At 34.4% G+C, this 11,861-nt stretch overlaps 1 protein-coding gene across 4 annotated transcripts in view; it reads left to right on the top strand.

Moving 5' to 3' along the window:
- The first annotated feature begins 5,570 nt into the window (after positions 1–5,570).
- Positions 5,571–11,861, top strand: part of LOC134857250 (uncharacterized) — a 67,667-nt gene continuing 61,376 nt past the window's right edge. For all 4 annotated transcript variants that reach the window (XM_063873633.1, XM_063873631.1, XM_063873630.1 and 1 more), the window contains exons 1-6: positions 5,571–5,973; positions 6,684–6,916; positions 8,346–8,411; positions 8,714–8,827; positions 10,164–10,305; positions 10,799–10,937. In XM_063873633.1, coding sequence (XP_063729703.1) covers positions 5,656–5,973; positions 6,684–6,916; positions 8,346–8,411; positions 8,714–8,827; positions 10,164–10,305; positions 10,799–10,937 — 1,012 coding nt within the window. In that variant the 5' untranslated portion in view covers positions 5,571–5,655. The remainder of the gene's footprint in view (positions 5,974–6,683; positions 6,917–8,345; positions 8,412–8,713; positions 8,828–10,163; positions 10,306–10,798; positions 10,938–11,861) is intronic.

Genomic DNA, 11,861 nt, shown 5'->3' with positions numbered 1-11,861 from the left:
TGATTATATTTGATTTCAAAAAGAGAGATTATAATCGATTATTAATTGATTAAAATCAATTTTTTTCTCAATTTTTGTAAGACTGGTATTAAAATCATTTTATAATCGATTATTAACGCTTGAAACTGGATGCGTATGGGACGAAAATCAGTAGATCCATATCAATATTCAAATGAGGCGTGTCTCAATATAATAATTACTTTTATTCTAATATTTATCAATATTCGCCTCCAATTTCAGTAGAATTGGAGGCAAATTAATCTAGCAAAAATTATTCTAAATTGAATTGAGCCTAGGTAATTTATCCAAATATAATGTTAACAGAAGCAACATCCATCACTTTGCATGTGACTCTGAGTTCGCGATTTGTATTTTTTGAGGGGCAAAGTCATTATGGGCACAAATTCGTAATGATTTTTTTTTGGTGAAACTTGCGTTTGACTTGGGGGGATCAGGACTTACATGGGGAATGGATATTTATTTTTCACCTGTACACTTTAAGTAGCATGAAAGATTAAAACGTTGCAATCGACTTAGTAATTGCACATCAAAATCTCAGTGGGGCAAAAAACCACTCAGTTAAACCATAGGTTGGCAGCCTTTTGAGACATTATTTCGTTTTTATAGAAAACAGTCTTTTAAAAAGTTATACACTATACAACTCGACTCTTGAAGTATTCAATTATAGTCTGACCATTTTTGCTCATTTCTCATTAATAATCATTCGTTTTTCCAATTGATCGATAAAATTTTTGCAATAATGATTCTAGAATACACGTCAAGCGAACGAGGTGGGCAACAACTTTTTATGGAGGGGAAAATATCAAGATCCTCAAAGCAGTGGTATTGGCAGAAAACATTGCGGTGGGAAATACTTCGTTGAAAATCTTTGGTTAGTACTTAGGTGACGCCGGGGGCGTATCTGCGATTTTCTCGAGAAGGCCGGGCAGATTTTAAAAACAAATTCAAAAATTTTATTAGTCGTTTTTTTTGCGCCGCAAGCAATATTTGAGAAAAGCCATTTTGAGTATTTTTTTCCGCGAGTATTATTATTTTGAGAATAAATTGCGCGTTGATGAACCAAAGTTTGCCACAAAAGAGTTTTCAAACCGCCATTAAAAGACAAGACTGCTCGTATATCAGGGCAAAGCCCTGAATGTTCCGACTGCACTTAAAGCCAATTGAGAAAACATTTTCTTGGTTGAATATTTCACAACAAAATAATTGAGAAAAAAGAAAAATTCTTTTTTCATTTTTCGTCATTTTACCCCCTCCCCCAGACACACACTATGTAAAATACTAACGGTGGGTGAATTCAGCGTCTCGTTTCGTGATAAAAAGATAAATTTGCTGGCGTCAATTCATTTTGGAACGCATTAATTCGCTTGGTGCATATCCAAAACAGTCCCATACAAAACATTCCCATACAAAATAGTCCAAAAATCTTGAAATAAAGGAAAAAAACAGTTCGATGCAAAACAGTCCGGTTTAAGCTTCCCGGCTATAGCCGGCTCTTATTTTCGTGTTAAGTCCTACCCTATGTTGGCAAGCTCGCAACATGGTGTTCACTACTTTGTTCTTTATGCTTGTTGAACAAAGGACAATTGTTCAACAAGCATATGTGTGAAGCATATATGTGTCAATGAGTGAAGTTTTTCTACCGGCTTGTTAAAACAATTAATACTTGGGACTATTTTTTGGACTGTTTTGTACCGGACTGTTTTTTCGATCATTTTCAAACTTTTCCATACTGTTTTGTATTGGACTGTTTTGTATGGGACTGATTTGTACAGACACGTTTTCTCATAAGTGATTAATTCGTTTTAATGTTGTTTTTTCTAATGATTGATGAAATATGTAATTGAAATTTCTTGCTGAAAGTTTGTACAATGAGTGAAGTTTTTCGAGAAAAAACTGAAAATCGGAGAGAAAACTTCGAAAAACGTGGTGCAAGTTGGATTACCTGACAATGTAATGGTTGAATCTGGCTAGATTACTGATCTCAACACTTTTATTCAATTCAGTTTTGGATCAAATTATTAAAAATCAATTAAAAATTTTTATTGATTTTTGTTAAAATAATCGGAGTTTCATGCTAAAATTTGCCGTTTTGTTAAAAAAATAAATGAAATTTTCTTCGTCGAAACTATCAACTGAATGAGGCTGCTTGGTTTTTGCACAAATGATTTTCATCTAGAAGTTCATGAAGAAGACTTCTCATTGAGATCAAAGAAGGCGACCAAGGTTGTTTGTTCAAAAAATATCAAAAATAAACTCCAAAAATAATTATTTCTGATTTTGAAATGCAGAGAATTTCTTGACCTGTGCTTTTCACACTACTTTCGAATTTCAGATACGCGTTCCAGACTTCACTAAAAGGCTATTTCGAATTTAATTCCAAACTCGGGCATCAGTTTGGATATTTCAAGTTTTCGTCGCCTTTTTATCTGATTTTGCTTGTTAAAATCTTTGAATATATCTTCTATGTGTTATATCTAAGCGAATTGTATAATAATTTTCAAACTTTTCATTGTTTTTGGTTGCGTTGCCATATTTTTACTATGAATTTATAAAAACAGAACAACTGGAAATAAGGAAGAGTTTAATTGAAAGAACTCCTTCACTATTAATTTTTCAGGCTTCTAAAAACAGAACAACTGGAAATAAGGTAGAGTTAAATTGAAAGAACTCTTGTACTATAAAATTTTCAGGCTTCTTTTCCAGATTAATTTTCAACTCTCGAAGAAATTTGGGAAAAGATATGCATGGGTTGGTTTTTAATGCGGATCGATTTCGGCAATCAAAATAATAGTTTTTTTGAATGTTTTTTTTACCCTCAAGTGGCTTGTACTGGATTTCTCTGGATGATAAACAATGAAACTGTCATTTTAGTGTGAGCTTCTGTGAAACTCTAAAATAATCATTTATTACTAATTTAACATGATTTATAACGCTACTACTTCTGATGTAATCGTTTTTCTGCTTCTATTGCCATCTTTTTTCTTCTTTTATAGTCCAAAAAATGTTTCCAATAACCTTTATATTTCAATATCATATAATTAATGCAATGGATACCGATATCTTTTTTAAGCAAGTCTTAAGTTTCATTACATGTTTCAAAGTATTCATAACTTGAACACTAGTGCAATCGTTAGGCTGATCTTTGTTTTTGACTTGTACATGAAACCAAATGTATTAATTCAAGTGTTGGCAACCTTTAAACACCATAATTTTGCAAAAACTGTCAAAATTTTTTCTTTAAATTTGAGATCAAGACAACAATACTTTTTGAATGATAAAAAAATCCCTCAAAAATGGCTAGTTCAAAAGTCAAAATTTGCCTGGAGAAAAAACCCTAAGCAGAAATAATCTGTCACTTTCTTCAAAAATTGGAAGAATTATTATTTCATTTTGATTAAGTTTTAAACTATTATCCATTGTCGTTCCGACCATTCAAAATGGCGAGAATTTTTGTGTTAATTGAGTTTAAATTTTCTTTTTCTCTTGTTTATTTTCTACGCAAAATGGAAATGGGTCGAATGGTAAATCATTTTAAACACCTTTCAGTCGTAATTTGACATTTAAAAAATTGTGAAAAAAGGGTATCGACAACAAGAAAAACCGGTTTCAAAATTTTGAAATTCAGTGTAATTACGAGCTAGTCAAGTGTTTAAGTAAGTTTTTCATTCGAAAATTGAATAATTAGGCTGATTATTTGATTTTAACTAAAATAAAACCTAAGTTGGAAACTTCATTTAGTGCTTCTGTAGCAATAAAATTTTTCCGAATATTTTTTTAAAGAAAGTTTATTTTTTTCAATTTTTATAAGTTTTTATTGTTTGGGATTCATTGAAAAGAGGCTATTTTGTTGAAACAAAAAAGAAGAAACCTCATTTGTAATTTTTTATGTGGTCGGAATGTAGTCAGAACATTTTGTGCTACTTGCACAGTCTCTACCAAATTTATTTGGTACCATTGTGCTGGAAATGTGCTGGGCTTTCGTTTGAAATACGAGCCACCTTGTTTTCTGCAAAAAAATGTCGCGAGAATTTCGATCAGTTTCGAGTAATTATTTTTCTTTGTTTGCCACCAACGAATAGCGCAACTAAAAGCATCAGGAATATATTGTCAAACTGTCTCTAGGCTACAGAAACAGGGCATTTAAGCTCAAAGCTCAAAAAATTGACTCTTTTGTTCTGAACACCATATTTTCTAATTTGTTCATCGTGTTTTAGATTATTTTCCGATTAAAACTTGAAGAATAAGATGGTAAGATATACTGTAGATTTATATTTAGTCAATTTCAGATTTTGGCTGGATTATCAGTAAATAAAAATTCCAGGCATGGAAAACTGCTAATCATACAATTTACCTACAAACCCATAAATTCAGATAACTGAATGAACGTTCAATGATTTTTTTAAAGCAAAAACAAGTGGCAAAGACCGTGGATACTCAAAATTTTGAGTTACCGAAGTTTTCACGATCTTGCATCTAATATGCCTAAGTTTATATATAATGATTAAACACAATTTTCACCGCGTTTAAGTTTTGTTTTGCAAATTTTTTGAATTTAGGCAGAATAAAAACAATTTTTCTGTGGCCATTAGAAATTTGCTGATAATATAATTTGCATATATGGAAACTGCTTGCTTTACTTTTGTAAAACAAAATTCTTTTCCCCATTTTTCATTGATGAAACACCAATATCATGTCAATCTACAATTACAGTTGAAATTTGATAACACCAAAATTTCCAAAAATGTTTTATTTTAGTGAAACTAGATTTTTACGTGCTAGTTAATGATATGCATAATTGGCATTTTTGATATGTTTACACCAAAGAAAACGAGGCTCCAAATGACCAAGTTGACAAATTATGCAAACTTTACGAACATGTTAGTGAAAAATGCGAATCGGTTCAAAAAACTGAATTTATATTATTGTACTAATTAAATACAGAATAGTCCAGAAATAGCTATATGCGGTCTCAAATTTTTATCGAAAAAAAAGAACAATTTCAAAAACTAACAGAAGACTGCTCGTATATCAGGCATAACCCGGAATGTTGCAACTGCGCTTTAAATGGTCTCCAATAGTTTTTTTTGTCATTTCTCATTCTCGCGTTTCTTTGCCTAAATCAGTCAGCTTTAAAAAAAATCAACATTAAAATGAGCAAAAAATGAGAAACATTGGATCTTACTTTTTTTAAAACGTGGATCTTACTTTTTTTATGATGTTTTTAGACCGTTTACCCTTGTTACTAGAATGTGTGTAGTTTTTGAAAACATACTTTTGTATACTAAATACCTCTCGAAGGATTCAGGCTTCTAAAATTTATTAAATGTAACGACATTTTTTTCAATCCCCGGCTTCATTTTTATACAATTGGGTTAAAATAGAAAAAAGCAAATAAAAGTTTAAAACTAATTTTTGATATTACATCAGACTCATTTCAAATTAAGCAGTTAAGTGACAGATTAATATTTGCACAAAAAAGCGAAGTCTAACTTCATTTCAAATCTAGACCACCTCTGGTTTGTATTCACAAAGTGGTTCAGCCGATCAAATCAGTCTAAGTTGATAACTTCAATGAACACACTTTTTACTCGTTCGTGATTTTGCTTTTTCTTGCATAGTTTTTACTCATTTAAAATGGCAGCTTCAGAAGTTGTGCTGTCAAAAACTGAAATTAATTCAAGTCAAAAGTCTGAAAGCGAGACTTTTGAAAACAGTGGAGTTATGAGTCGAGAGTCTACGAACCCTGGAAAACAGTCGGAACCTATGGGGCATTCGGAACAGTCGGATAATTTGAAAGTGGGGTTTGAGCCGACGATCAAACAGACGAAAGATGGGCAGGGTGAAAAACAAAAACGGAAGAACCGAGCTCTCCGTAAGTTTGAATCGGTGGATGACTTTGAAGAAGCGGAGATGGAGGAAAAAGTGATTCCTCTTTCGTGGGAACAACTGAAGGTATGTTTATGTTGATTTAATGATTTTCAAAAGGCTGATAAATTAACAATAGCCGGATTAATTCCTAATCAGCCCGGTAATTTTCGTGATTGTCTATCGAGGGTATGATTGTCGATATTTGCTATCTTTCTAGAATTATTGCTCCGGCCATTGAAATGGGGAGGAACTTTATATAGAGGTGTGTTTTAGTTTTTTCTTTTTTTTTTCCACACAAAATCAGGTACCAGAAATAATCATCGGACTGGGTTCAATTATTAAATGTGATTCAAACGACATTAAATTATTTTCAAAAAAATTTCTGAGTCAAGAAAAAGCGGTTCAAAATTTTTGATTTTTCTTCTCTTTTCGAGCGAGTAAATCGATCGAGTAACGTTCGTTATGTATAAAAATTAACAATTTAGGCTAAAATAGAAAAAATAAGATTTGGATGCCTTATATAGCGCTTCCCTGGTAAAAAAAAATCTTTCAAAAATATTTCAAGTTTTTAGTGCTAAAAAGTGAACACAAAAATTTGATCTTTTTTGTTTATCTACTTTTTTGAAGACAATCGTAATCGTTCATGCCTATTTCACTAAATTTCACTAAACTACGCGTTTAAATAGCTCTATCATCACACGACATAGAAGCAAGTACACTAACTGGGGAAAAAGCTGAGAATGTGGTCGAAAAATTTTGTGCTACTTGCTCAGCAATCGTCTATCCTTGTTTAGAAATGCGATCTTCTGGACACGGAAGACAAGACAGAAGCTGACATGTCTGGGGTGGATCCTCCCTTCCTTCAAGTCCAACAAAAAGAGGAGGGGTTAGTGCGCGTGCATTGGGTGAACAAACCCCTAAACAATCAGAAACAGCTGATCAGTCGCAAGTTGAGCAGATTCGATGGAACTTCATCGTCTTCTGCCCAACAACATACAGCAGTGAAACCAGATGACGTCATCTTGAGGTAATGCAATCGTCTGTTCCGGTAACCTAGTATGAGCTTCGAACAAAATAAATTTCTATCCACCGCGCACTCCCCTATGGCGATCATTTCTTATAACTTTTAGTTTACTGTTCCGACCATTGAAAATTGGGACGAATTGTTCCGGGCCGAGGGTCCAACAGGGTCACGCAAAGTCGCCACATGAGTCGCGCAAAGTCGCAAAATGGGTCGCGCAAAGTCGCAAAATGGGTCGCGCAAGGTCGCAACATGGGTCGTACAAGGTCGCAACATGAGTCGTGCAAGGTCGCAACATGAGTCGTGCAAAGTCGCAACATTTTTTTTCACTCAAATCAAGTACCACAAATAATCATCGGTGTCATAGTGCTAAATCAGTTATCCAAGTCTATTTAGTTCTTGATAGTTCCTTTTGTCAATCATTTCATTCTTCTCAATGCTAGACATCTTTGGCAGGTGTTTGGCCTTCGGAGTGTTTGACACCTTCGGATATTATCTAAATCTATGCTCTAATCAAGTTGCATTTTCTGGAAGTCTTTATTCAGGTATCGAATCAGCGTTATTCACATCGGAATGATACGAGTGACATGTCATATTGACGTCGTGATTCAAATGAAATCTGAAAATTTTCAAAAAGTTGTCCCAGTATCGAAAATAATATATTTTTCCAACTTCGAGCAAATAAAGCGATCGAGCAGGCTTACAAAGGTTTAATTATGATGAACTTAAGCCGTGAAGTTTTCTTTTTATTCTAATAAAGTTAGCTTTTGGAGTTTTAGAAAGCAATTTTGGTAATCAAACACTTCAAAAATTCAACTTTTTGTGCAAAAAAGTGATTTTTTTGTCCTTCTAGTCAATTTTTTTTACTCACACTGTTGTCCAATATGCCTGTTTTACTATGAGTACCGAGTATGCTTAAGTTCAAGGCTTTCGTGAAGAACCTTTTATCTCACCACGCAGAACAAAAACGACATTAATTTGAAAAAAAAAAATCTTTCTTATGTAACATTCTGTGGTACTTGCTCAGTAATCGGCTATCCTTGTTTTTTATATGAAACTGTTTTTTTTTCGCAGCAATAATTGTGGTCAGATTTAATTGGGTTTCCAGATAAAACAGACAACTGGCTTATAGGTTGATCTCCAAAGTTGAAGGCGGGGCGGCGGATTTTCTGCCCCCCCCCCTAAATCTGCTGGTGCCATTACAATTTTAACGTTGATTCAGCTATCTTAACACATTCAATCTTGCTTTCTAGAAAAAAAAGATGAATTAAAAAGGAAAAAAGTATATATTTCAATTTTTTTTCTCTTCTTTTCAAGTTTTTTCTTTTTTGTGTTTCTTTTCTTAAGTCAGTATACATTCTTAATTATCTGCACAGAAACCGGCTGTCCTTGTTCACTTCTTCAATAATTAACTTCTTCTCTGATGATGTTTTAGGCTGACTGAGTATGAGTTGTACGTGACGGGCACTTACTTCGCACCCGACTGTGACTCGGAGAGGAGGTCAGAATACTTCTGATTCATTTTAATTACATGAACGCCTTGCTCTTAAAAAGAACTTGAAGCGAAACAACTAAAGTGGAAGATTTCCTTGTTTCACATCGGATATTCATTCTTGTTTCAAATTAATTGTTGCTTTAACTGAACATTATTTTACTTGTCCAAACTGTAACAACAAAAAATTATCTAACAAATAACGGGTGAACAATCAGCAGAAGATTTAGCCAGTGTTCTTTCAAATCACATTAGTTAACACAGTTACCCAAGAAGTTTTTTTGTAGTGCCTCGACGTTGTTTTTTTGTAGTGCCTCGACGTTTGACGACAGTGGCAAGATCCAGATCTACCAGCACCTGTGGACCTTCCCGGGAGAAGACAACACCGCGACTCTCACCTGTCTCAACTCGGGCGACAAGTACAAGTGAGTCAAGAGACATGCGAGGGTTGATTTGAGATCCAGCTTAGATTTCTGAGCTGCCGAACAGAAATATTATCCGGGATGACAAATTATGAAACAATAAAACAATAAATGTGATTCGATAAAAAGTCATGGAAAATTTCCACGTATTCTTGCAGACGAAACTAGGGAAATTGGTTTAAGTGCATGTTGAATTTTTTTAGTTATGATGCTGGTCAATCATTTTTTGAGAAAGTTTTTAGTCAAATTTTTCCTGTTTGTACATATCAAAAATTGATCAAAGTGATGAGGTTGGTCACGGTCATGGCCCTGTAAACAATAAAAAATATTATAATGTGACAAAACAGTGCTGATGATTTAAAGTAACCGGACAAAATGAACAAAATTTGAAATTTCAAATGCGTTTTTCTCCAATTGCAGGGGCGGATCTATGATTTTCTCGAGGGGGGGGGGGGGGGACTTTCAAAAAACTTCAAAAATTTTGTCGACATTTTTTTAGATCGACCAATTGATTTTCTGAACTCTCGTAAATCACTATTAAGACCCCACTTTGACCAAATTTTGACAAAATTTTGAAAAAAAACAGGGTTATGATTAGACAAAAAATGAACAAAACAAAAGTTGCTTAGAATTTCACCAGAATTAATATGCTGCAATTTTTTCTCCGAAATTCTCAACCAAAATTTTACCCCAAAATGGATAGTTTTGGCTTTTTGGATTAATCAAAAATTACGCTGAAACTACTCTGTTAATAGATGCGAAACTATGTCATAAAGAAGCCTCCTTCACATCCCAACAAAGTTCTAGAAAAGTTAAATCTCCAAAACCTGTATAAGAGAAAATAGTTTTGCTTGAAAGTCAAGAAATGTGTTTTTATTATATAAAATCCAATATTTTTGTTTGATAGTCATGAAGTGTGATTTTTGCTATAAATGAAAACAAAATTTTAGCTGAAAAACAAATTTTACACAGTTTGCGCAAATTTTTGGAGATTTAACTTTTCTAGAACTTTGTTGGGATATGTAAGAAGCTTCTTGTGATATAATTTCATCATTTACTAACGAGATTATTTCAGCGTAATCATTGGTTAATTAAAAAAGCCAAAAGGGCCCATTTTTGGGATAAACTTTTGGTTGAGAGTTTCGTAGAAAAAATTGCAGCATTTTATTTCTGGTAAAATTCTAAGTAGCTTTTGTTCTCTTCACTTTTTGTCTAATTTTAAACCCAAATTGAGAAAAACGCTTTCAAAAATTCAAGTTTTTTCGTTTTGTCCGAATATTTTAAATCAGCCTTGTTTCATGTAATTTGATCAGTTATTATCTCTGTTCTGTTTTGATAGGTTCCGCGTGGTGGCAATCTACGAGGTGTCAGCCAATGGCATGGTGTTCAACGAGAGAGTCAGGAGTGTGAACAAGTTCTTCATCACCATCGGAAGGCCCTCCAAGCCAGACATCCGAATCAGCGACCTAGATCCCCTTCAGGTCAGAAAGATCACAAAACACTGGCGCTAATTTTCTTGAAACAAAGTCCGAATTTGTTGTCTATGTGTTCGCTCATTAATTAATGAAATTTTATAGAAAGAAAGATAAGAAATTTTTCTTGGGTATCTTTAAATATCTTGAAGATTCTTTGAAAAATCTTGAAGATTCTTGAAAAAAATCTTGAATAGTTTTGAAAATCTTTTCAAAATTGCATCGAAAATCGAATTCCTCTGTTGAGCTGCCGGAGCCATCTTGCATGTTTCTCAGGTTATATTCCTGTAGTTTGGGCGGTTAGGTATCTTGGAAAAAGCCGGATGTGTTTTAAAGTTTCTTTGCTATCTTTCATAAATCTTCAACATCTAGGAAATATGACTGAAGCTGGGCAGCACAGGTTCAAGATGACTGAAACTTGGTCAACCCGGGAAGATCAGTTTTGGGCCTTAAACAAAAAATACCCCTCTTTTTTACTGGCTATATATGAAGACATTATCAGGTGATGCTCACGTGGTCCCTGATTGAGACTCACCCCAAAGTGGCCATCGGAGGGTATCTGGTGTCTCTGGACGGCGGAGTGAGAACACTGCAAGTGGGTCCAGATGTCCGCTTCCCATTCCTCGGCAACCTCACTCCCAGTAGGTTCAACGGATCTACTTAACAATCCCCTCCCCCCCTCGAGGAAAGGAGGGAGATTGTTAAGTAGATTAAGTTAGCCGATTTTTGACCAATCAAAACGCAGCAAAATTAGAATTCTCAACAGAAAGCTGTAGAGCTCCGCAGCCAAATTAAAAAAAAACAGGTAAAAAAATTGCGTTTTTCCCGCGCGCTTTTCCCATCAAAATTAGTATATTTTGGCGCCGAAATATTTCCCCATTTTAGAAAAATTAGGGTTGGTCAGCCGAAAATGGACGATGTCATAAAATAATACCAAAGGGAAAGGCTATTATTTTATGACATAAATCAACCCCTGAGTGCATACCATATGGAAGGATAGGGTAACGTATTGCCACCCCCTATAAAGAATTAAAACAACCTTAAAGCATATCTTAGTAAGGAATCTCGGATCGGATCTCTTTAACTACATCCCCTTTTGTAAAAGGGGAGATTCGTTACTAGGTACAAAAGATCAAGTTGACATCCCCCCCCCCCCCCCCCCCAGATAGACTTCAAGATAGACCACCAAGTTATGATCCTCCACCCCAGCGTTCATTTTAAATTAAATTTGCTACGACGCGCTGAATGTAAAATGCTCTATTCTGATTGGCTGCAAAATCGAACTCAGAACCAAGTTAACATCCTCTCCCCTAAACGCATTTGGATGGAGGATGTTAACTTGGACCGGTACAAATTCACAAATGCTTAACCGTTGATCTAGTTCTTAGGCTCTTTTTCAGTCCCCCCTTTGATTTTTTGGACCAGGATAAATTTACGAGCAGGGTGAGGAGAAACTAGAAAAAGCCAGTTCTTATAGTGGTGGCAGTTCGTTAATAGGGAATCTATTTAACCATCTTCTTAATAGGTACCAAAAGGGGTGTTAGTAAAAGAGATCCCGAATCTAT

This window comes from Symsagittifera roscoffensis, chromosome 1 (genome assembly GCF_963678635.1).
Source record: "Symsagittifera roscoffensis chromosome 1, txSymRosc1.1, whole genome shotgun sequence".
NCBI lineage: Eukaryota > Metazoa > Xenacoelomorpha > Acoela > Convolutidae > Symsagittifera > Symsagittifera roscoffensis.
Note: the sequence above shows the minus strand (reverse complement) of the source record. Positions and strands in the feature narration are given on the sequence as shown.